A 27,939-nucleotide genomic window follows, 5' to 3' on the forward strand; every position below is an offset into this window, starting at 1 on the left:
ACAGCGCGCCGCGCCGTAAATTAAATAATAAATGCCGCGACTTCTCGACGTAAATAAATTTCCGATTATGTTTGGAATAATTCTGAATTTTTTTGTATGGACTTTACGTCTCGTAACCTCAGCAAGTCTGCTGATTTGTACGAAATGAGGCAAGCTCCTTTCGCAGAGCCTAAAACATTCGCGCATAATATTGTTGTCACGACTGCGCACTTTGTCCAAAATCATTAATAATTAGATAATTAAAAAAATAATTTCAACGGCGTTTAATCGAATATTAATAAATAAGTAAGTATAGATTGTTTTTAAAAATAAAAATAAATTTTATCTAATGATTTTTGATGGGTATACATGTTTTGAAAAATACGTAATTTAAACACATCGCTCATTTTTATGTCGTCAATGAGTTTTTGAAGTTTCATTGAATTAGTGTGTCGTTATCATTTATTAGTGTGTGCCTATTCATTAGTAGTAAATATCGTACTATTCTCGTAAGTATACCTGACAAGTGTGCTCTTTTTATCATATCTCCACAGCCTACCTCTTTCCAAAAGTCACCCTTCGCCACTGGTATTGATATTCAAAGGATTTATAAGAAAGAAAATACTTTGCAATATATAACATTGTAAATACCTTGTTATAATCTTCAGTACTGGACATTTCGTCACTATCATCAAGTCTTGGCAGATTCTTCATTCTGGAAACAGGCACCGTAGCACCGACTTGATTGCCATTCTGTTCCATAGCGTCATTTGAGATTGAGCTGTCGGCGTTGGAAAAGGTGGTGTCCAAGTTGGCGGAGGAGGGAAAGGATTTGGTGTCGTTACTCGTGTCCAATGAACATGACGAGTTGGCCGTGTGGAATGTGTCGCATGTGGTAATCGCCGAGTCGGATGGCTGCGCCGGATTTAGGTCTAAGTTCATTCTGAAAAGAAAACCAAGGTTTTGCTATTGATAATCAGATAAAAGTTTTGAGTGGAATATGCTGATATCTCCTATTTATTTAACAATTTATCGCTGTTACATCTTCTTCTACAATCCACAAAATACAGTCCTCCACTGCTCTCCTCCGGTCATTCACCAGCAACAACCCCTCCTATTCTACTTTGTCTCTCAAGTAGTCAAGTCTCGGTCTCCGCATAAATATATATTCCCTGGAAATCCATCAAGCATCTTAAAAAATGATGGGATTAAGTACCTACTTTATAGGGGGACTTTAGACAACTTTTTTCTGTTATTTTACGAAGCACATTACTAAATTATAGATGCCAGCATACAGTTCTTAATAATAAAGAATTTAGATATTGGGCTTTCCACTTAGTTTTTAGTTTATTTTTGTATAGATTATACTATCATTGGGTCGGACCTAATCCTGCCTTATTTACTGGCCCATATATATATTGCAGGACCTTCCTTTCAAACCTATCCATTAACTCGGCATTTTCACAATTTCACAAAAAAAAGGTTACTTTGACTTTGTGTAAAGTAAATCAACAGAAAATTAAATAAACCATCACTTACGACTTTTTCCTTTCTCGTATTTCATCTAGAGTATTTGCGTTGGTTTCCAAGATTGTTGCTCCCAGCATCGCTTCCTTGGAGGTATTATTAAGTCCTTCGGCCATCTCATTCATCACTCCCTTCACCACATCGTTATCGTCGATACCTTCCAACAGAGTTTGCTGAACTCCCGCCTCCTGGACGGCGAGCAGAGACAACTCAGACTCCAACTGTTGGACTTTGGAGCGGTGTGACGCGAGACTCGCTACTCGGGTTTGAAGTTCTTGCTCGAGTGTTGATAACTCTTTTTTCTAAAACAAAAATTAAAATATGAATGCCTGAAGTTGTGAAAATTCGAAACCCACACAGATCGTTAAAGCCGATCTATAGAAATGTATTTCACTACATCTCTAACCATCAGTTAGCTTAATTAACTACTTGATGAGACTGATGTCATCGGATTTAGCAAAACTTAACGCCTAATAGTAGATGGCTACCCTACATGGATGATCAAGCAACATCGCATTTAGTGTACCCGAAGGAGTATAGAGTGAGAAAAGACCATGATTTCTTGGCTTGATGGTCTCTAGAAAGATCTGTCGGGGCTGGTGGCTAAAACCTGGAGAAGGAGACCGGAAGACTGAACAAAATGAAGGAGCCGAGAGTGGTGCCTTAATAAAAAGAGTGCTTGCAGGGCTGAAAGTAAGTAGTGAAATGAATAGAAAATAACAAAACATAACTCTCATCTAGAGATTTTTCTGTCTTCTTATTTTTATTGTTGTAATTTCCATAACTGCCTTCAGTTTCAAGTTTTGCGTGGTCGGTCGGTGTAATCGTTTCCTAAAATTGACACCTTTATTGTGATAAAATTTGGTCATTAACCTAAAAGTTGGTGGTTTCGTGCCCAACCAGGGGAGGGGTATTATCTTTTTTGTGTTTTCGCGTGAAATAAAACATTAATATAATGGGAGTATAGCTTGGTGGTCGAGCATTCGACTGCAGATCAAATGGTTGGTAGTTTGAGCCATCCAAGTCCAAGTGTTTTGTTTCATCAGTCAGATTCACTCTACTGGCGATTTTGCTGTTCCAAATGTTAAAAAAACATTCAAATATTTCAACTCACGTGATGATTGACCAAATCCCTTATCGCCAGTGCTGCGTCAGAGTCGCATTGTTCCAACAGCTGCAGCAGGCATTCTGTTGAATTTTCTGATATCAGGGAACCGTCAGGGCTCGGTGTGACACTCTATGGAAACAATATTTCATTACAATTACACAAACGCAAATAAACTATCTTCAATTAGTTTAAACTAAAAATTATAATTCAAACGATGTATTGGTATTATACGGCATGGTATTTCTATTCTAGCGATTTTATGAAACAATGAAAAGCAAAATAAAAATTTAATTACTAAAATACATAAATCCCAATGGAAGCAAAATAGATTATCAGTTCGGTTTTCAAAGAAATACATACATTTTAAATTTGAATATGAAACTAAAAGTTCATTCACAAATTATTATAAATATTTTTTCAATCATTAAATTTTTAAATTAAGATCGATTCAGAATTTTTCATGAAAAAATAAAACTTTGCTCAAATATTGTAAAGTTATGTTACCGAGGTTTCTAGATAACTTATAAATACTATCCCCCTTTTGCCGATGACCAAGGGACATGAAAGAGTCAGTCAGAAGCGTTGGTAATGTAGTGGTATCGTGGTGACTGTCTTCGACAATTTTGAAAGATATCACTGTCAATTTATTAATGCACTGTTTAATGAATATGTTGCTCGCCATTTTCTAGGTCTAGTTTATAGAATCTGGGGTGGGGAACTTGTAGCCTTATAGGGCACCGAGTGTGGCAATTTGAATGTTTCAATATTTTGCAGAACAAATCCTTTTAATTTACAAATATATTTTTGTTTGTCATCTGTGCATTTTAATTTTAGTGTTAAAATAACACGTACGGCCACAGAAGGGCTATTTTGATATCTGCTATGCTATATGTTGTTAAGTAAGTTACCACTTGTAAGCGGAACATAAAGGCATCTACAGAGTGGAGATGTTGACAGACTTTTTTATGACGAATGGTTGTTAACCAGTGATTAGCTCCGTGTATTGGATCAAATACACTTTGAAAAAACAACATGCATGTGTTATTAAACTAGTAAGTTTATGTTATTAAAATGAAAAAAAATGTTCCATTATATATTTTTGTTACTAAATAATTACGTTTTCAATTCCGCAATGGATCTATGGCATCGCAAATTATTTGACACTGACAGGTGTACGCCGTTACCCTCGGCCCTCGTAGTGTATGCATAAGGCGCTGGTCTTTCCGGGGGCTCCAGGTTTGATTCCCGGTGAGGTCAGAATATATTTATGTGATTTCCTCAAAGTCTGTGTATTTGTGATTGTTTCACTTCTATTACGAACTACACTACTGTCAGTGGGCCTCAGGGTCTTTTGTAGTATTTAAAAGAATATTCCCAGTCTATATGCATCATGTTTGTTTATATTTTTTTCACTATTCATCAAACAGTCGATAAACGGCGAAATAACATACAGTGATTCGTAACATTCCATGCATTTTGGCCTAAGACAATTTATTTAAATTCTTTGTGTATTAGTCTTTCAACAACACAGGCATCGGTTGTCGTAAATAGTTATTATTGTGGATAAAGTGTGAAAAATGTGAAATACGGTGTAATGCTTACCGCAGGCAATTCAATGCCCCGCTCTCTGAGCTGGATTAGATTGTCAGAGACAAGATGGTCGAGCTCCTTGCGCTTTGCTTCTATTTCGCATCTTAGCGTGGACGCGTGATTGAACTCACAATCGACCTTTTGCGGGAAACAATCGTACAGCATACAAATCAACGAAAAATAAATAAAACAAAAAAGTGCAAAACATTACAAATTGAAATGGGGAAATCAATATACAAAATAAAAACAGTTGAAAATCAAATGAATATTAGTGATGAAAGATTTATATTCAAGCTTATACTAGGGTATAAAATATAAGTCAAATTGGATGGTCTTAAGCCGTGTACACCCAAAGAAAAAGTTAACAACATCATAAAATATTTAATATCTTAATTTATTTTACCATAAATTCTTTCAATGAGTTGTTGCGCTGATAACAGCTTCCTATTTAAGATTTTTCTCCAGGATTTAATGAACTAGTCCAACCGAGTAATCAGTTTTATGATGTTGTCAACTTGTGTGTATACAGTCTTTTAGGCACAATAAATAATCGACCTCAACATAATCTAAACTCGGAAAAGCCAACAGTATTGCTTTTTCAATCTTGTACACAGACCACAAAGTCAAAACGACAATATTGACTAAAACTGACTGATTTTTTGACGAAAATATGCTGATTTTGCATTGATGTTTAAGAAATATAAAAAGTAGTTATAAATACCCATCTTTCAATTAGAAATATGTATTTCTAATTAGAAGCAACAAGTATAAAGTTGGAAAATGCAAATGATTTTGTTCAATCAACAGTGTTGAGACTACACAAGTGTGTGTCAGTGGATTAATTTAGATTAGATAAAATTGTTGAGTTGTGGTCGTGTCGAGTTTGTATGTGCGAGGCTGCTTATGTGAAAAGGAACCAAAATAGACTTACATTTTTATGTATTCTGAGAAGAATATAGTCATAATATATAGAATTAACTACTTTATTATGTAACTGAAATACGTGTTGTACAATTAAAACAATTCCACATGGGCTACATCCAATTCCACCTCCATTATATTTTCTATTCTCTTGCTAACAGTGGCGAAGGGTGGAGATAGGCTGTGGAGATTCTTAGATTCTTAGAATGTGTCTTAAATTTGTGAATTATTTATTGAATAAAATAAATGGTTTATTAATATTATTAAAAATCGATCGCGATATAATGAATTCACACTTGCCTAGGTTGCGATGAATGAGGCATACCTGTATCTACATAAAGTAGGGTGGAGGCCGATTGTCTAGTCTAGCGAACTATTTAATTAAAAATAACAATTCGTCTAGACTCGAATGTATTATTTTCTTCAAATACTGATGGGTTAAATTGACTAATGGAAAAATTTCTCAGAATATCTAAAAATCTAGTAGGAAACTGAAGGAACTGTGTAACTATTAAGACCAATAATTCGAATTACAGGTAAAATCTAAACATTTATTAATGTCAATGAATACATTAGCTAAACGATAAAGTTACTGATAACTATTTGTGAATTATGAATTACGAATTATTCAATGTATTCTCTTACATGGGTTACCACTACAATTGCTATGTGTGTACCATCATATATTCCTATATTGACATTTTGGGTTCATTATATTAACGTCAAGATATAATTATTAAGTGTATGAACGGATAAAGAATACACCTTGCCATGTTATCTGTGAGAATGGACTCTACAATGAACCAAAAACGTTGAGAGGAGGCAAAAGATAGTACGCACGGCATACAAATTCAATTACAGAATTAAAAAAAACAACTGTGAATGACTCGAATAATAATACATACAAATTCAACTTTAGAGGGAGAGAGAGAATAATAGATAATTAAAAATAACACAATTCTAGACTCGAGGGATAAAGTCAGTTTATCTAGAGGTATAGTGAGTCGACTGAACAAATTGGGTTCACGGAAAATTGACTGCAGATGAAAAATTAAGACTTTTATATAAATAAATAAAATTATTATAAGCCTCCACGGAGTGGAAGTTGTATTAACAGATTTTTGTTTTTACAAGAAATGGATGTTAGCGACTTGTTCAACATAGGTCCATACATTTTTCCAGACCTGAGATTCAAACCCAGGACATTATAGAAAAATATGTTATCCGTTCGGCTATCATGGGTGTAAAAGAAAAATACACAAGGTGTAACTCACAATTGGTTGTAAACTTGAATTATTAAAAATTCTAAAGGAGACACATTAATCTGTATTATTAAACGTTATTTGTGGTGAAACAAAGTGGTAAAAGTGTTTTCAATAAGCTTTTGAATCTGTCCTCACGTGCAAGTCCATAAAATCAATATTGACAAGTATGAAAAAGATGTATTTCTAGATTAACTCACTTTACGTTTTTTGAATAACCTAATTTACCTCTCAGTTTAAGAATTAATTAATGTACACTATCAATAATAAAAATGTTATGAATAATTGTGAATGAAAATCCTGTAATGTTCTAATTACATATGAGCAGATATGCATACTCGACGACTACATGTATCGTTAACCTTAAATACTAATCATACGCAACAATTCACTTAACAATTCGATCATGTCAAAGCTTTTAATTGGTTCATGACAAATGCTGTGTTGCTATTGTTAAAAATTGTAATTAAACTAAAAAATATCTATTGGCCAGCTTGATGGCTACAATTAGCAGTCTTGCCTCATATTTACAAACTATTGTTGACTGTATACGGACAAGTAAGAAGTTGTTGATTGTATTTACTTGCGTATTATTTTAGTTTCGAATTGTTAACCATCATTATAAAAGCAAATGTCAAACTGACAGCATAAACGCTTTCTTTTACCCCAATCGTTGAGTTGAATCGGGCTAAAATAGAAATGTTTCTATTTCGCTCACAACTAGATAGGTTCAGATAGTCGAGTCATAGTGTCGACGAGTTTGCTCATTTACTCTGGGTATAATAACTGTATAAAAAATAAAACCCTTGGTTGTATAAAAAAAGCTAAATAGAAACACGAAACTAAATAGATTCTAGCATAATGAAAGTGCAAAATGAATGTAAAGAAAAAAATGTGAGTCATCATACCATTTGCTGATGATTTCCTTTGAGTGACAGAAGTCTCTTTTGTCGTCCACTCAGTTCCTTCTGCCTCTCCTTCAAAGCCTTCCGACCTGCGCCCCATCCTCGTTCTAAGGCTCTCCAGTCGGAACTCAATTGGCGGCATTGAGACGCGTATTCTTCTTCCATCTGTTGTCTTTCCTGATGATGCAAAAAAATACAATCATTAAGTTGAATCGAATCGTTGGATACTGCACATTGGGAAATATGGTCCACAGCCTGTATTTGAACTCATATCATGATTAAGAAAATTCTTAAACCGTTCAAATTATTGCTTTTTAATATCTGCTATCTCCACAAGTATCTTCTTTGTTATTTGACTGAGATCCTCGTTTAAATGTGTGAAGACACTGGCCTCATCTTGTGGTAATAGAATATCAACAATTTCTTCAAGCATTCAAAACTGCAGTTTTGATATCGAGTTTATACCTGTGTATTTATTTATGTTGTCATCAATGGCATTCACAGAAGATATTATTTACCGTATCGAGCCGTTTCTGCGCCTCTTGAAGCTGTTCCTTTTCTCTATGCCACCGTCTCTCCCTCTCTTGCTGCTCCTTCTGAAAGACCTCTCTCTCTTTCATCAGTTCAAGCCTTTGGGCTTCTATTTCATCAGCACGCATGTCTGCCTCAATGTCACTGGAAGTAAATAAAAAATATATAATAATAATCGTTATATTAATTGATATGTTTGGACTAAAACTAAAGTGATCTGGATTATGAACTTTTCGTCATATTATGTATAAAACTTTTAACAACTAACAGTGCTGATGAATTGGTAGCCAGAGAAAAAATTCTATACGTTAGCACATTGAAACATAGTGACTATAACCCATTGCTATTTTTGACAATTGTTTTGACATTTTTGTATTATGTAGGAAGCACATATTATGTATGAGATTTTTATAATTGGTCATCTAAGTATTGTAAATATTGCACTTCACTCAGTCCTAGGAAGTCCATACCGTAGGTGCACATGATGCGTGTGGCGTGCAGGTCTTTCCGAGGGTACGCAGGGTGCGAACATGCGCATGCTCGAGTTGTTGGAAAAGATTACTCTACCGGTTTTGATGTCCATATCCATGCTGGGTGGTCGGTCTACAGAACCGAGGCTACTGTGATGGTTTTATATTAATCATTCTGTGGCGTAATGGTTGTGCGTTCGGCTAATAACCGAACAATCGTTGGTTCGAATCCAATCGAGTGTGTTTTTTTGTGTGAAAAAATAAATTATGTGTTACATGTCACACGCCAAAAATACACTCAGATCTGATTTTCCAAATGCGCCTAAAGAAGTATAACTTCAATAAAGGTTCATTGTATTTGGCTGCCCATTTATGTACAATAATTGACACAGTGTGAATGTTTTAGTTCTGGTACAAGCCAACCATATTTCATTTTTGAAATTGTCAGTGTATGTAGTAAATAATAATATACTATCTGCACATATAATAATTTATGGAATTGACTGTTTGAGTGCATCTAACATTGTGTCGAAATGGTTGTGGTGTTTGACAGATGTCGCTGATAATAGTGGGAATTTTGCTACAAATAAATCCGCAATGTGTCATTAGTCCTAATTCTTCTTTTTCCAGTTTCACTTCCATATATTCAGGCTGTGTCTAGTAAAGAAGGTTTTCTTCAACGTCTTCCATCATATAAGTAGGTATTTTAAATATAAACGACGCCGATGAAATGTTTTTAGGTGAAAGGCACCAATATATGTGCATTTGTAGAAATATTTACCCGACGACAGAGGCAAGGTTCTCAGTGCTCGCAGCCAAGTCAGTGGTAGACCAGCTGAGGAGAGAGAGACGGGATAGGTTCATCATAGACGTACTTCCTTCTCGGCGCAATTTGGCCGCCTCTGCTGGATCGTTGTAGCGAAACATGTTCGTGCGACCCAAAAGGAGAATGCAACCTGAAAATCAAACCATTATGATCAGCTTAGCACTTTTGTTAAGATAATTGAGAATCTTTTCTGATGCTTTCAATACAACGATATCCATTGCTTGATACATTGTAAAATGGAACTATAAAGCATATCCTTATCATGAACAGAAAAAGAAATATGTTGTGGTAAGCAGAGCTTGTCTGGCTTCTCAACATCTGAGAATTCTCGAATTCAAGAGTATTCTTTTTCTCGAGATTTAAGAATGGTATATTAATTTCTCAAAAATCTTGAGAATTCATGACATACACATAATTAATCCACTGAGGTTTAGAGCATTTCCACGAAACAACTACTGTTTCCTATTCTCTAACAGCTGTGGTTTTAGGTACGTGGAGGTCTGAAGAGCTGACAAGTATGGAGGATCCCTTATGATGTCTTAAAACTAAGATGTCTGTATTTTTTAACAAAGCGACAGCATCGTCCGCTTCACGGAAAACTGCAACTGCTTACAAATGTTATAATGATCATATTCGTTCCTTTATTTGCCGCCCCTAAACAATACGTAACCCACCAACTCCACTGGATGTCACTGCAGCTACATATATTAATAGTTTATTACATACATATTATTATGATATAGCAGGTATAATATTCTTGTTTTTATTTCATCCGTATTTTAAAGCAAATTTAATATTTTATTTGACATGTCTGCATTATGAAAATCGTCATTCGTTAAAATTAAATGTTTGTGATGAGAAAAGGTGTCTCGAAACTATACGATTTTTGGCATTACAGTGAAGCCTTCTCAGAACAAAGCTAATAAAAGGTGGCCAAAGGGATGTTCATGTTAGCAAACACTACCTTGGCTTAGCTTGGCTGGTTTATCTATAAGTACAGTGTTGAGCCAGCATTGCGCGTTGGGATTGGGAAAGATGGTGGCGACGCCGTCTTGCAGGCTGATGCGGCAGTGCTCAGGTAGGACGCCACCGCCTGTCAGGATGATGTCAGGCAGAGTATCACACTCTTCGCTACCAATATGGGTCTCCCCCTCCTGGAATAACAAGCATTGTTTCTTTGCAATTATAATGTTAATTTTTGACATTCATCATGATCATTGGACGGTGTTAATCCATTGCTGGATGAAGGCTTCGCTGCTATGTACATTCACCTAACTTGAATTCGTTGACAGCGGGTTTTAGTGTAGCCCTGTGTTCATTTAGTGCTCTTTGTTGATCATTTACACACTCACCGAGCGACATGTACAGCCCATTTTCATTTTATTAGTACAAATTTTTTTTTTATTTGTCCAAGATTTTTAACTAACTTCCCGACTAGCTAGACATTTGAAACTTTTAGAATATATCAGAACACGACGACAATGCATTCTTTTAATATTTTGGCCTTAATATCCTTAAGCAGAATTGAATTCATTTTCAGTAAATTCTGTTTTGTATGTTTCGGAAAAAAATCGATGAAAGTATTATTTACTACTGTTCGAAAACATCTTCTTGGCTACGCTCCAGACGCTGTTGTTTACTAAATGGGAGGAGCTTATAATGGAACTGCGGTTAAAAATGGGCGGAGCATGTTAGTTCACAGTTTTAACACGTAGCCAAGAAAATGTTTTCGTACAGTACTCACTATTATTGGTTGCTAAGTGTGTCCTAGCAACTAAATTATTAATATATACGTGCGTTACTATGGAAATCAATATGAAATGTCAATATGACATTTCTGTATTCTATAATATTTATTCAGTATTTCTATCAAGTACAATAAAAAGTTTATATGATTCAACAGAAAATTTAAAAACGTGGTAAGTATATAAAAAGTTCTTTTTATCTTGTAATTATTTAAGTTTTTAAGTAGAACAATAATTTTTATTAAACTATAAATAATTCTTTACTGTAATAAATAAAGGCTCTAGAAAGGTAAACGGCGGTTTCTATTTTTTGAAAAATGTTGACAAATCAATAAAAATGTCTTATTTCTCTTTTATAGGCATAATTTCTAAAATAATTATTATAAAATATTAGGCTAAGAATCCTAGGCTCTAGAAAGGTAAACGGCGGTTTCTATTTTTTGAAAAATGTTGACAAATCAATAAAAATGTCTTATTTCTCTTTTATAGGCATAATTTCTAAAATAATTATTATAAAATATTAGCCTAAGAATCCTAAGTATTTAAGTATTTTTTTTGAGCGGCCCTACAACAAAATATCAAAAATGTCTATATGTTTCAGACAATTTTGAAACATTTAAGCCCTATTTGTTAGCACCTATTTAAAAATATTTTTGCATAATTACATATTTTTACATATTCTAGGTTTAAGCACATATTTTCACATAAACACAAAATTTCAATGTTCTTGGACCAATTGGAATAAAAATAAGTACAAAATTAAATAGTGTTTTAAATGAAAATCAAACACTGCAAACGCTGCAGAATATTAATATAGAAAGCTGTTTTGGAAAATCCATCAGATGCCTCAGATGTTCCAATTTTTTCTACTTCAGAAATAGTTTCATTTACATACGCAATAATAACACCTGTATAAATGGAAAGAAGTTTATTCATGTGTAAAAATTTGCTAAGATCAAATCGTCCAAGATTCACTTTCGAAAATGTGAAGCATTATTTTATTATTTATTGTAATAAAGTGTTTTTTGTTTGCGAATAAATAATAAATTAAACTGTTGAAATATTATGATTTATTGTAATACTTACTTAAATTTTTAGCACCTATATTTGTTTTTTAGCACATATTTATGAAAGTTTAATAAAATATTTTCCAATTATATCTACATATTTTAGGTACCTATTATTCATTTTTTAGCACCTAAAAATCCTAAGCCTAATTATTAGTATACCAACAATATTTTTTTCTACGATATAAAACATTTTTAATGACTCACTGCCATTTTACGAAAATGGTAACTGCCATACCACAAATATACTCAAATGTAAATTGACATAATATAATCATTTATTTGTATTATTTTAATTAATCGATTATTAAGTTTTTCAGCGTTTTTCTTTATATGCTTTTGGCAGGTTTCGGAAGTTATAAATGAAATGGACACATTATTTTTATATTCACTCACAGATACTCCAAACCATTTCAAGAACCTTTTACTTTAAAACACTTTTGAATATAATTAATATGGGAATGATCTGGTGATAAAGCAACATGTACCCATTTGAATACAATTAAATTGTCATGAACAAAACAAAGTGACTTTGATACACAATAATGAGATGCGGTATTAATTACAGTTTTATGCTACACTGACCACTGAATCTCCTATCATATGTAATGTGATCGTTAACAATAACAATAATATATCAAAGAGTTTTGACTATAACTAGAGAGATGCTTATTAATACTTTATATCACAAGATTGCATGGCACTTGCGGAACATACATAGCCAAAGAAAAATTAATATTCTGTTCGTTGGCAAAGAATATAAAGAATACCTATCGTTAATAGCTGTCTTGATATTTCAATATTATGTACGTATTGCCATATGTGATTTTAGTAATTGATGAGTAATTGATGAATTAATTTGGCATATTTAATAATCTCCTATATATTATTATTTATTTATTATAGATTTTGGAAAATGCACCAACAGCTCATTTAAGCGACATTTTATTGTTATTTTTACATCTTCACTTCGAAATGTGCGCTACCGATTCATCTACCGATTGAATTGAACACATTTCAGAAATTTTCCATGATTTTACATGAACGTGACGTTTATATCCGATATTTTCTTACACACCGTATACGATCGCCATATTTACTGTTCACGCCTAACAGAATGATGTCTTCGTCGCTTAAGACCTTCTAATCCTTTATTTGACAAACGAAATCGATTATTTTTATTCAAATATCGTAATGTAGGCATTGGCGCACTTTTTTCTGGTGAAAAAACTATAATCTTGGTACAATTCACTATGTATAATATCTTCTGATAGCGGCGTCCGCCACTGTCCGCCATTTCATAGATAACGTGATATTCCAAATTTGATTTTTTAAAATACTTCTTTGTGGATGTCCACTCACTCTTTTTTTATTGAATAATTACCTAGGCTACTAATTTCCATAGATCAGAATATAGTCATATTAAACTAACAAAGTTGCCATTGTAAACAATGAAAGAAATTAATACGAATTGTTATAGTCATCAAAATGTGTGATATTGTATAATATCTACCTATTTTTAACGTCCCTATCATCATCAATCTTGACCTATCCACTGCTGGATGAAGGCCTCCTCAGCCTTATTCTACTCCTTACTTACACATGAATTGTTATATTTATCAAAATCAGTGATATTATATTATTATCTACCTATCTATATATAATGCTATTATTATCACGAGCCTCAATAAATCCACTGCTGAATGAAGGCCTCTCTACGTTGATTGCATTCTTGACAGTATTGAATTTCTATACTAATGCTAATGTTATTTATCTACATATTCATATCGTCATCATAATCATCATCATCATCAACCAGGATCAATCAACTGCTGGATGAAGGGTTCCGCAATCTGATTCTACTACTAGCGGTTAAACGATTGCTATATTTATCAAAACTGTTGATATTATATTTACCCATTCATAATATCGTTTTTATCATCATCAACCAGGATCAATCCACTGCTGGATGAAGGTTATCCCAACCTAATTCTACTCTACTTGGTCATATAAATTGCTATATTTTTTTTAATTTGTGATTTTATATACCTACCTATTTATAATACCCAAACCCTACCCAAAATAAATTTTGTTTCGATATGAATGTCCCGCACCGGAAGATTATGTTATTTAAGGTTAAATTTTAATTCAAAATTTGATTTTTTAAATATTATTCAACGGCTGCAAGCATTTATTATTTATATACTGCTAACCTTTTATTATCTAAATGGGTCCCGTGGCAGATTAATATTCATGTTATATTGGATCGCCATTTATAATAATCACATACATTGCTTTATATTCGAATTTATGAGATGTATAATTATTCATCATATTTAAATGCACGTGTTTTAACGAAACATTTATATAACTACACATATTTTATTCTATTAAAATGTCAGTGGTCGCAATCGGCGATTGCAAGCTGTTCTATTTGGCCTATCAGCCTGAGGTGGTGTCGGACGATATTGTGAAGGCCAGACTCCAGAATGGACTACGCACATGACCCCAAATTTATATTGACAGTGACGACTTGAAAATCGTAAAACTGACAAATCAGCAAAATGTCAAACTGTCTTGAGGTGAATGAAAATCAATTCCGAAGGGAAAACTCTATGCATACTTCACAATTATATTAAAATCCAACATCGCCAAGCCGTCGCCGATATCGGGTATTTTCAAAATGTGTTTTCCGCTGTATTCTTGATAACCGAACAGTACCCTATTTTATTCAGGGACCTTCACATTAATTTTATGAGGCATTTTACAAACCTTGAGATGGTAGAGGGTAACACCGGTAGAGAGAAGATTATCATCGATGCCGACCAAATGCGGCATGTCAGAATCCAGGACGACTCCCAGTCCACTCTTCCTGAGACCCAGCGCTTTCTGTTCCTGCAGAATCTGCTGGGTCTCCCTCCATTTCTCTGTCCATTTCTCCGTGAGCACTTTCTCCTGGGCCTCTTTTCGTTGAAGGGTTGCCAAGACCTGCGGTTCATTGTCAATCGAATCCTGAAATACAGAAGACAACAATGAATGAAATGAACATACTATCTTACAAGTGCCCATCGTGGTTGAGTGGGATAATATCTTGTTTAGAGTTTGAATCCCGCGCCTGCCAATTCACATGTTGTTTTTTCAATGTTTAGAACATTATGCAATTGTAGATTAACCGCATCAAGATAATGTAATAAATATGGAACATAAAGCTGCATTTAGTATAAGTCAACCTCATAATCTAACATAATGGTGAATGCAATAAATTTAATTCATATGCCTATTGCATCACTCACACTTGGCACTCTTCCGACTATGTCTTGTTTCATGTCAAAACCATCAAACCTCACAGCAATGTAGTATGTTTATAGCATTATGCATGTTATATATATATATATATATTGATCATAATAGTCACAGTATAGATCAAGGGTAGTCAACCTTTTTATACCTACCGCCCACTTTTGTATCTCTGTTAGTAGTAAAATTTTCTAACCGCCCACCAGTTCCACAGTAATGGTGATTTATAAAGTAGGGAAGTAACTTTACTTTATAAAATTTATAAGCAGAGTTACAGCAAGTTAAAGCATATAAAAATAATTACTTACCAAACACTTTCGCTAAGTTTAGCAGAATAAATCTTTATAAAACAACTTTCTTTCTTCAACAATCTTTTTATTTATACTTTGCATACATAGAAGCATGAAATCTGATGAAATTACATTTAATTAAATAAATTATTAATGAGATCCCTGAAACTAATGCTGTTTTTAAAACCCCCACCGCCCACCATGAAAGCTGGAAGGAGGTTGACTACCCCTGGTATAGATTGTATATTATGTGAAACTCACCACATGGTGTCCAATTTGAGATCTGAGTTTGTCAATTTCTTCGCGGAGTTCCCTGATGAGTTTGACGTTCGGATCTTCATTGATTGTCGGCTTGTTGATAATATTCTTGGCCCTGTTTGCGTATCTTAGAGTGGAAAGAGTCTCTCCATAATTGCAGTCTGCTGGTGATATCTATCGAAACAAAAATCAAACAAATATTTAACATTGGTTGTATACACCAGTGGCGAAGGATGGAGGTAGGTTATAGAGATACAACATAAATAGTGCACACTTAACTTTGTCAGTCATATTTATTTGTTTTCATTGAACTAAGAATACAAATTGCAGATAGTGATAGTGTTAGTTAGTTTTTAAAATTTAATTAAACCTTGCCTAAAGCAAACCATAATATATATTAGATAAAAAATATTCTTCCATATATAAAATTATGCTATTAAATCATATATTATAACTTTAGATATTTTATAGATAGAAGAATATTTTTTATCTATTATGATTTGGCTTAGGCAGGGTTTAATAGAATTTTAAAAACCATCTGGAATCTGTGTTCTTAGTTCAATAAAAACAAATAAGTATGACTGAAAAAGGGTATTATTTTTTGTCAGACCTCCACAGCCTACCTCTACTATAATGGTTCGGTGTAAGCAGGATTTAATTAACTTTTAAAAACTGACCAATTCCATCTGCAATTTGAATTCTTAGTTCAATGAAAACGTATGAGACACTGAGTGTAGTGTGCTCTATTTATGTTGAATCTCGACATCCTACTTCCACCGTTTGCTACTGCTATACACTATGTTTCACATGCTGTCAATAATGGCTACCATCTTTCTAATAGGTATGTTACATTTTTATTTCGTATATAGTCATTTTTGAATAAAAAATAATATAGTGTTCCGCCTCTTGAAAGAAAGAAATAGTTGCATATTAGTCAATCTATTAGGTCCTTGCTCTGGATCAAAATTCAAAAAATATTACGTAAATTTGTTAGAGCTCGGCAATCATGTATTATATTATACTCCATCATACACAATCAACAAAATCTTGGCTGGTCTGTAAAAATCATTGCCTAATACGGTTCTACATCATCAAACCAGATTGTGTATTGCACAATGTTAGAACTATTATTGCCTCATCTAGAGTGGCGTGAATTGTGCAATTTGACCATTACAAATCTAAAAAGACAATCAATATTAGATTTGAAAAAGTAAAATTGATGATGTTGGTATATTTCAAATTGTAACGTTGAATTCATTTCACAAGTTGGCAATCGTCCAGTAGTCCTGGCTTCCAGTTGGTGTTTACCGAATTGATAAACCCTTCTACCGTTAACAATTCCTCAAAATTTAATATAAATATAGGAGAAAACCATCAACTAGAGGAATATTCAGATCATATAAACTTACTGCTGCTATCATGATTGTCTTGGAATTCCCACCGAGAGAGTCCTTCAAAAGCCAAGTGAGCACGGAGTCTCTGTACGGGATGAACACATTTTTGATGGTTTTGGCATTCTTCTGTGCACTGCCACCAGTGGGTGCGGGTGTATTCTGCAGCATCGAAGCCTCGGCAAGCGCCGATATGACAGATCCCAGCGTCACCAGCGATTTGTTGATGTGAGCACCCTCTACCAACCGCTGGCCGGTAGCTCCTGATGCATCGGCACGCTCGCTAAAATTGACATGATATCATTACACTCATTTTATAAATATACTCGTCTGATCATCATCTGTAAAATCACTGAACATAATCTGCATATGTCATACGTCTGAATCTTTAACTAATAGCTATCAGTAATGGTGCAATGTTTCCGCCAACTTACAAAATATTTATTTTTCTAAAGGTACCAGTTTAATCACACTTTAAAGATTTCAGAAACATCATCACGTCCTGTAATTCTAAAAGTTCATAAGCTGTTTGGGTAGAGGTTAGATATTAGAAAAAAACTACCTACTTATTTGATTACTGATATTTTTTTGTTTTTTTTTCAATCATGTCCGATCCTAATAAGATCATACTATAGTCGTTTCCATTGCAAAATTGTATATCTGCAAAATATGCGTTTTTGATATTTTTGTATAATTAAAACCGCAAAAATTGCCTTTACACACATGAAAAATAACACAATTTACAAAAATTGCATTTTCGTTGAAATTATGAAAACCTTTTTTGAATTGATTCAAGTGCCATACATTTTATAAACGGTTTTTATGCTCCCCTGAAAATGTGACATTTTGCAGATATAGATACAATTTTGCAATGGAAACGACGATATGGGTCTCCACAGAGTGGAGGTTTGTTTTAACAGATTTTGTTTTTACGAGAAATAGATGTCAGCCACTTGTTCAACCTATTAAGTCCATACTCTGACTCATAGACAAATTGAAAAACAATAGGACGTTCTTGCCAGACCCAGGATTCGAACAGGGACCCACGACGCTATAGGCCGATGCTTAAGCCGCACGGCCATATATATATATAATTCTTTTTAACACTACTGACAGTAGTAAAGTATGTAGTAGAAGTGAAACAATCACATAAACACCCAAGCATTTATAAAATTACGTAAATGTATTTTTGAGAATGTAAACATTCAGTTCTTCAACAAAAGTATGGAGGAAGGCTAGGTAATGACTCCAGTACAAAGAAAGAATCACACTCACCTTCCCGCCAGATCCACAAGGTGTACTTTAGAGACAGTCTCACTGGGCATGTTATTATGCTGCAGGAAAACGGCTTGCACGAACGTGATTGTGAAAATGGCGTGCGATCTGCTCGAAACGTCGTTCATCTGTGTCGATGCTGTGGTCCTGTGCAGATTTCCTCGATGCATGCAATCCTAAATAAAACCACTCAAATTTAGAAGCATACGGATACCACGATGTGTAGTATTGTAACAGATATTTTTACTAGGATTTTGGTTGTCAAACATTGTGGAATGGGTATGGCGAGCCAGGGTTGAGAGAAAAACATCATAGACATCCTTGTTCTATGCTTGTGTTCACGTCTTCCCACTATTTACATGTAGTTTCTGCAGTCGTGTATCATTTTAATACAATTAATTCCCTGTTTCACATTTCTTTCATCCATCATTTATTTACATCTAAAATATTGAAAATTCAATTAAAATTAAAAATCCAATTTATTTTAATTCAGTCAATTAAATGCATGGCAAACATTGAAATGAATTGCAGGCGGTCATCGTGTGAATTTCTATTTATAGACATGTCTGTAATACCTAAGACCAAAGATTCCCAACACGTTTAATGGACATCCTTCATTATAACCAATATTGTTTATTATTTTACATTTCGGCTTAAAATTTAAAGTCACTTGTTGACATTTTTCGTTCTGTGTACATAATTTGTGTGTTTTGTTTTTTAGGTAATTTTTTGTTTACACCCGTTAAAATAATGTCTCAGCAATAAGAAACATTGTCCGTTCAGGTCAGGAACGTTCTGTGAAAGGTGAAAGAACTCGTTGACATATGCACTAAATCAATGTGTATGATTTTTATTACTTACAACATATTTTTTTAAATTAAATCTTTCAATACCCCAAAAAATCATATAATTTCAAGATTAAAAAATCTGTCCAGACTGTAATCCCTAAAATATTACAACATATTCAACTGACCTCTATATCGTCATAATCCGACACGAGATGCTTAGAGAGGTCTTGCACGTATATTCCGAGCCGAGGGTGTTCTCTGACTTTGAGGGAGTGTCCCGCATCCCCTCCCAAGAGATCTTTTACTCTCTCATTGTAGATCTCGAGGTAGCTGACCTCTGTGCGGTATGACGCGCCATTTTCTTTGCCGGCCGCCACCCGGGAAAACAAGCTGCGACATATCCGAGGAATCAATCCTTGGCATTCCTGTCACAAAACAAATATACAGGTATGTTAAAAATATTGTATATTAAACATTCGATATTATCTACATGCAAAAGAAAGTCAAACTAAATCAAGTTGATTTTTTGGTCATATAAACTGCTGGAAAATCGATAAATTTATGATATTTAGGTTGCCTTTAGATCAGTGTCTGCCAAACTTTTTTATCTCAAGGCACACTGGGGAAGCTGGAATCTGTTTCCTGGCGCACCATATAAAAATTCTCCACAAAAATTAAATATACTTAATTAAAACGGGCTTCACCCCCTGGGGCCCTCAGGTTATTGCGATATGCGAGGGGCTCCGCCCCCCCTGGGCCCCTCAAATGATGGTTACTTAAACCCTGATGGCTAAAATTATTAAACATGGAACATGCTTTGCCTACTAATTCTCTGAATGCTGGTTGTCCAAATTCGAAAGAAAATAAAATAAATTGCGGGGCGCAGGTTTACATCTCATTCCCGAAGTGCCGTTCGCGGCCGACTGATCTGTAAAGTCTCTTGCAGCCCGCGCCGCCCTACTTTTGTGACTTTATTTTTAGTTACTGCTGCGCCTGTGCGATTTTTCGTAACGAATCCGCTCGGGAGGTCAAGACAAAAGCATGTTCCATGCTAAAATGAAAACAGATGTCTGTGCTTATGGAGATTGATAAGCTAAATTGTAGAAAGGTTATCCATACCATCGATCCCATCATGGTGAAAGTTTTCCCGCTTCCAGTCTGCCCGTATGCAAACACGCAGGCATTATAACCTTCAAACGCGCTGTCGATGACATCAACGCCCAGGTCTGCGAAAACCTGTAAGCAAAAAAATGATCAACAAATGGAATAAAATATCTAGCATAATGTTTTCAGTGAAACATCATAAAAAGTCATGATACATAACTACATATAAAGGTTTATTTTCCTACATGAGATATCATTAACATTGGCTGAGTTATATTACTATAATATATTTTCTCACAATAAATCTAATAATATAAAATATATTCTTTGAATCATACAAAAGCCAATCTCTAAGGTAGCCAGTTGAATAGGGTCAAATAGCTCCTTGACAGCATGTAGGGATCTACCGATAATATTTATAGAATACTAGCTGAAGTACCCGGCTTCGCACAGGGTCGCTTCGTGGTTATATTTATCTTAGATATTTAAAAAATAATAAGAGGTAATTATTTTTTTAATATTAAAATATCTGTGTAATACAATATATCAATATGAAAATAATTCTAATAGAAGTAAAGGTCAAACAAAAGAACACTAAATTAAAATCGAATCCAAAATATGCAAACGTTATTAATGTTATTAATATGCAGTAACAAACCAAAATTGGATGGAACAAACTTTGTATTTTATATAATACTAATTTAGAAACCTTCGCAGGTGTGCGCACAACTTACAAAAATTTCATCGCAATCAGATGAATGGTATAAGAACGCATATGAATAGAAGAAGATAGAATAGATGAAAAAGAAGAAGAATTGGTTGTCTCAATTTAGAAACCTTTGCGGGCGTGAGCACAACACTTGATCAAAATTTCATTGCAATCGGATGAATGGTATAGGAACACATACGAATAGAAGAAGAAGAAGACGATTGTACTAATTCAGAAACCTTCGCGGGTGTTGGCACAATTACTGAAGAAAGTTTTATTGCAATCGGATGAATGGAATAGGAACTCATACAATTAATAGAAGAAGAAGATGGTCGTACTAATTCAGAAACCTTTGCGGGTGTTACCACAACAACTGACGAAGGTTTCATCGCAATCGGATGAATGGTATAGGAACCATACGAATAAAAGAAGATATAATGAAGAAGACGAAGAAGATGTTTGTACAAATTCATAAACCTTTGCGGGTGTTGGCACAACCACTGACGAAAGTTTCATCGCAATCGGATGAATGATATAGGGACCATACGAATAAAAGAAGATATAATGAAGAAGAAGAAGAAGATGGTTGTACTAATTCAGAAACCTTTACGGGTGTTACCACAACAACTGATGAAGGTTTCATCGCAATCGGATGGATGATATAGGAACCATACGAATAAAAGAAGATATAATGAAGAAGAAGAAGAAGATGGTTGTACAAATTCAGAAACCTTCGCGGGTGTTGGCACAACCACTGATGAAAGTTTCATCGCAATCGGATGAATGATATAGGGACCATACGAATAAAAGAAGATATAATGAAGAAGAAGAAGAAGATGGTTGTACAAATTCAGAAACCTTCGCGGGTGTTGGCACAACCACTGATGAAAGTTTCATCGCAATCGGATGAATGATATAGGGACCATACGAATAAAAGAAAATATAATGAAGAAGAAGATGGTTGTACTAATTCAGAAACCTTTACGGGTGTTACCACAACAACTGATGAAGGTTTCATCGCAATCGGATGGATGATATAGGAACCATACGAATAAAAGAAGATATAATGAAGAAGAAGAAGAAGATGGTTGTACAAATTCAGAAACCTTTGCGGGTGTTCGCACAACCACTGACGAAAGTTTCATCGCAATCGGATGAATGATATAGGGACCATACGAATAAAAGAAGATAGAATGAAGAAAAAGAAGAAGATGGTTGTACTAATTCAGAAACCTTTACGGGTGTTACCACAACAACTGATGAAAATTTCATCGCAATTGAATGAATGGTATAGGAACAATACGAATAAAAGAAGATAGAATGAAGAAGAAGAAGAAGATGATGATTTTTCTAATTCAGAAACCTTCATGGGTGTGCATACAACCACTTACCAAAATTTCATCGTAATCGGATGAATGGTATAGGAACCATATGAATAAAAGAAAATAGAATGAAGAAGAAGAAGATGATGATTTTTCTAATTCAGAAACCTTCATGGGTGTGCATACAACCACTTACCAAAATTTCATCGTAATCGGATGAATGGTATAGGAACCATATGAATAAAAGAAAATAGAATGAAGAAGAAGAAGAAGATGATGATTTTTCTAATTCAGAAACCTTCATGGGTGTGCATACAACCACTTACCAAAATTTCATCGCAATCGGATGAATGGTATAGGAACGCATACGGGACAGACACACAGACAGACAGACATACAGACAGACAGACATTCATTTTTATATATTAGTATAGCCTATACTCTTCGCGAAAGTGTAAGCAATAAGTTGACAAAGTTTTATCGCAATCGGATGAACGGTATGGCAGTGCATTCAATACGAACAAACAAACAAACAAACAAACACACAAACAAATATTATTTTTTATATATTAGATAATATCATTATCCCCTACATTTGTGGTCCATGAACAATTTAAAAAATGGATAAATTCGCATTGATAAGGGACATGGAGAAAATAATATTCGTCGTAATGCAATAATATGAAAACTATTTACTTGTTCCTGTGACGTAAAATGATTATCGTGGCTGTCAAACGACCAATAGGAATGATCAAACGTGAAATCCTTGTAGCGGTCCCTTCCATTTTCATTTCCTTGCTGATCCCGTATAGCGGCTCCCTAAAAGATTAACATAAACACAATTATTACACAGGAAAATGTTGTCAGCCTAATAAGAATATGCCATTGTGTAAATTATTGAAGTTATACTTCTTTTGGCGCGTTTGGGAAAACAAATCAGAGTGTATTTTTGGCGCGTGACGAAGTTGCACGCGCCAATGTAACACATAATTTATTATTATGATTACATTCATTTCGGTTTCAAGGGTACATGCACATGCGCATAGTATCATTTAGTTAGTCATTCAATACAACAGTGTAATGAGCATGTGTTGTAAACATAACCAATATTATGTCATAATAAATATATATGTTTATAAACAAATTTCTGGAGACTAAAATTCTACTTTTATTAATTTATATTGGTAAATCTTTATTTATATTGGAGTGTATATTTATTTTTCGTTGTAAAGATTGTGTATCAAGATTTGAGGCTATATTTTATGTAAGTATTATTTATGAGTAAAATTATACATCAATAAATAAATAAATTTTGTGAATGTTGAGTTGGTAAATAATTCAAAGATTTTTTATTAATTCATCATGGGCATTTCTGAATCGATTATAACCGCTGTATGGCAAAGATGAGTTTTGGTACAATACAATAATTAAATTACAATTAGTATGTGCTATATGAGACACAGATGAATCGTGTACGTTTTCATCAACCTAATTCACTGTAATATTAATAGACCGATTTTTTGTTCATTGAGAATGCTTTTTGGAACAAATACAAATGGGAACGGCTTAATTTTTATTCCTTCTTCCAAGATTTAACGAGGGAGTCAAGCCGTGTCGCCGATATTATGATTGTTGTCGTGCCTTCTTCTTATAATTTCGTCCCCTAACAGGAAGCATATCGACACCATATGAGGACACCAAGAATCCCTATCGCATGTCAGTCTCCTTGTGACTTGTTCGATAACCGAATACATCATGTAAAATCTGTGAAGAGTGGGGAGTGATAAAAATAAAAATGTGTATAACTTAAAATCGATTTTATTTATATCAAATCTATTTTATGTATGGTCCCAATAAAAAAGCTATGTTAAAACACAAACATTGGAAAAGTACTACTAATAAGTGTGCATAATGCCTGAAGATGCCAAATGGCAAAACCCAGTCAAATTCAACCTAGTATCATCAGTCCATAGTACAGGAGGACCTCGACTTTCGCACATAATTGGTTCCTGAAAATGTGTGCGAATGTTAAATGTTTGAAAGTAGAGGGAAGTAAAAAAAAAAAAAATTGTGTGTATTTAAAAATATTTATTTATCAAGTAAATATAAGATGTTTAAGAGGTGTTTAAGAGACATGGTTTCCACCAAGAAGCAATGTCAATCGGTTTTTAGAAGGTTTATGCCCAAGGGCAACTGATTCTTCCTTAGATAAGAATGTACGACTAGGCAATTTTTTCCAAAATAAACCTGTCTCATCTACATTAAATATTTGGCTAGAGGAATAATTTTGGATAATGTGGAAATAAATTCTTTTGCAGCATCTTTATCCGCATCAGCCGATTCTCCAGTGAATTTAATATTATGAAAAGAATACCTCATTTTAAAATTGTTAAACCAACCGTTACTTGCTTGAAAAACCGTATTAGAATCATCTTTTAATCTAGCCTTCCAAACTTTGTGCAAACCGAGAGCCTAGGCTTGAATAATTGAGATACTTAGAGGGTCATCTTTTTGATGTTGGTCATCGATCCATGATGACAAAGATTTTTCCATTTCATCCATAACTATGCCGTGTTGTAGCCGTGCCATGTCGTAACTATACGAACGTCCGATTGAAGCAAAAGATTCACCGCTATCAGAACATCTAATAATTTCCATCTTTGTCTCGATCGTGTGAAGTTTATGAGTCCTTGTTTTCTTTTTGTTCGTATCAACACTGCAGTTTTACCGTTTCTCAATCATGTTTATAAATTTATAGGGTGAGATATTTCAAATGAATAAAATTAGCAAAACGCACAACACAACACGCCTGCACGCGGTCCTGCACAAGACTAAACCTATCCTAGCTAGCTCAGAAGCAAAGTGACGGGTGCGAGCAGGATGCAAGTGATATCTTTACGCCACAGCGCGACGTTTAAAAAAAACGGTTTTTTTTAAATGTGCGAAATAGCGAATTGTGCGAAAGTCGAACGTTCGAAAGTCGAAGTCCGCCTGTATTAATTTTATATATAGTGGGTCTACAAAATTTTAAACATAGATAAAGTCAAATTTTAAACTACAGTGGCAAAGACTTTGTTTATAACTAGCGATGAAAGGTTCAGATCTTGGATCCTAGCTGAATCAAGAATTATATATGTATATTTAGATCCAGGACCAGTGATGTCTGTAGTCAAAGTGCCGCACTTAATTAGGCTTAAAATACTTTTCTGTTCAATTTTTAGTTACAAATTGTCTATTTTATTACTAATTTTCAGTTATCTTAAACATCAAATACACCAAAAATCATTAAATTGTCATAACACACTATCTACTGACAATTAGAGCATTTCCACGAAACCTACTCTCAAACAATGGTGGTTTTAAGTACGTAGAGGTCTGTGGCGCTGAGAGATTTGGAGACCTTGTGAAAATGTGCGAGAAACCTGCATTACAATACGGTGTATTGGAATACAACAATAATAATGCCATCAAGATTTGTATGCTTCAATTATTTTTTTTAAATATGATATCTTTTATCCACCACTGCTGTCAACAATTGTAATAATTGTAGTCATTCTTTCATTCGCTGCCCTTTATAATGTCCTACCCGTATGCAACGCATAACCTGCCAACCCCCACTGGACATCAATGTCCAGAACAAGCGAACATCTGTGATAGTTTCTCTTAATTTTCCATCCTCAGTTGACTGTTGGCAGAAATATTATGAACCATTTTAAAGGAGATAAAAACTAAAAGAATTGTCGAAACTTACTTTTATTGTGTGTAATCTAGTTTTCTTTCCATCCATTTGTACTATTGACTTTGCCTGCATGTCCAATTCCCTAAAATGAATAACAAAGAAAAATCATGTTAATAAATTGATCTTCTGCCAATGGATTAATTTTATTATGGTCCTGTTATAGTATCAATGACTAGCATAATTGAGTGAATGACGGCTGTGAAGTAGAGACAGATTAAACATAAAATCTATGGGAAATCTATATCCTATGGATTTTGACTATAACTACGAGACTTATGAACTATTTCTATTACAAAACTTCATGGTGAAATTGAGTTGATAGAAATATTAATATCCTGTATGTGACCAATTGAAAGATGGCAGATATAAGCTCTCATTCAACGCTATTTTTATCAATTAACTATTTTTTTTGAAATTATACTTCTTTAGGCGCGTTTGGAAAATCAGAGCAGAGTGTATTTTTGGCGTGTGACATGTAACACATAATTTATTTTTCAAACGAAAAAATCGCACTCGATTGGATTCGAACCATGATTGTTCGGTTATCAGCCGAACGCACTGCCTTTACGCCACAGTACGATAATGCAATCGTGACGATTATACAGTATAATATTATAGTTTTGGATTGTTCCGTTACCTAGGCATCGAATTTATTATTATATGTACGAAGAATTGTTCCGTTGCCTAGGAAACGAATTTATTATTGTTGGCTAAAATAAAATAAAAACAACAAGAAATAATTAAATAATTTATTTAGTGATATAAGTTAAAGTGTCTAGAAATAAAGCAGCGGCACTCCAATAAGCGGCCCTCCTTTATTCTAGTTTTTATTGATATGGCGCTATTAAAACGTCATTTCTATCTTATATCATACTTTATTATTTGACATGACTGGAACATGACGTCTCGCACAATGATGTGATCATAGCCGACCATAGTGATTATAGAATAAGGAGTATTGATTATTTTGCTTGGTGAAAAATATTCTTTCGCGTTGTGAATTGTACCTACCTACTCCTTTTTATATTTGATTAGCTGTCAAAACTAAGCTTAATATTTTTAAGTGTGATAGGTACGTTACTTTTGTTTGGTATTACATATTTAGTTTATGTGAAAACTATTTTCTGTTGGAGTATTTTTGGTTGATGTGAATTTTGACTAACGCGGTGTGCGATTATTTTATTTTGTTACGCCAAAGAAGTATAACTTCTAACGCACGTACATAAGTACACACACCGATATTTTTTTTATTCAATGAATAATTCACAAGATTTAAGAATGTAACATTATAATTATTGAACATACCTACTTATTTTGAAAACACTTCTGAGAAAATATATTGTAACTATAATTATTGGCCTTTTTAATAAAGTATGACCTCTTTAGTATAGTGGACTATGTGCTTGGGTGCGATACCCGAGAGATGCAGGTTCGATTCCAGCGGAGTGTCTTACTTTTTTCAAAAAGATTTTTTCTATTGGTTATAATATATTTTCTCAGAAGCTATTTTTATTGTTTCAAAAATTTTTATGGTAACTATCTTTTTTCATGCCGTCATCGGAAACTTTTACATTGTGTAGTTTATAATAATTTTGTCATATTTGTATAAAGACACATTGAATGATGATCCCCCAGTCGTCTCTCATGTGAAAGTATGTGACTCTATTGGGCATACCATGTCTCAAGGATGAAAGAGGTTCTTTTTAAATAATAGATTAGATGGGATAAGGGGGGCTGGGAGATATAGATTGCGGTGGTTGGAGCGTTTAGAAAGAGACACAGCATGCCTGAGACTAGGAGGTTATAGGCCGTGAGCCATACTAAACTCATGATTT

At 34.1% G+C, this 27,939-nt stretch overlaps 1 protein-coding gene across 1 annotated transcript in view; it reads right to left on the bottom strand.

The window, feature by feature from the left end:
* Positions 1-27,939, bottom strand: part of Klp98A (kinesin-like protein 98A) — a 45,614-nt gene that overhangs the window by 15,631 nt on the left and 2,044 nt on the right. The window contains exons 2-17 of the mRNA XM_085948441.1: positions 26,117-26,186; positions 23,062-23,184; positions 20,350-20,466; positions 19,416-19,655; positions 18,443-18,618; positions 17,186-17,450; positions 15,780-15,950; positions 14,704-14,943; positions 10,084-10,273; positions 9,075-9,249; positions 7,811-7,967; positions 7,296-7,469; positions 4,217-4,342; positions 2,621-2,743; positions 1,519-1,808; positions 631-922 (exon numbers count right to left, since the gene is read on the bottom strand). Of these exons, the coding sequence (XP_085804567.1) occupies positions 631-922; positions 1,519-1,808; positions 2,621-2,743; positions 4,217-4,342; positions 7,296-7,469; positions 7,811-7,967; positions 9,075-9,249; positions 10,084-10,273; positions 14,704-14,943; positions 15,780-15,950; positions 17,186-17,450; positions 18,443-18,618; positions 19,416-19,655; positions 20,350-20,466; positions 23,062-23,184; positions 26,117-26,186 (2,929 nt within the window). The remainder of the gene's footprint in view (positions 1-630; positions 923-1,518; positions 1,809-2,620; positions 2,744-4,216; positions 4,343-7,295; positions 7,470-7,810; positions 7,968-9,074; positions 9,250-10,083; positions 10,274-14,703; positions 14,944-15,779; positions 15,951-17,185; positions 17,451-18,442; positions 18,619-19,415; positions 19,656-20,349; positions 20,467-23,061; positions 23,185-26,116; positions 26,187-27,939) is intronic.

Source organism: Rhyacophila brunnea, unplaced genomic scaffold (assembly GCF_057557595.1).
Source record: "Rhyacophila brunnea isolate RB1 unplaced genomic scaffold, BYU_Rbru_1.0 scaffold_20, whole genome shotgun sequence".
Classification (NCBI taxonomy): domain Eukaryota; kingdom Metazoa; phylum Arthropoda; class Insecta; order Trichoptera; family Rhyacophilidae; genus Rhyacophila; species Rhyacophila brunnea.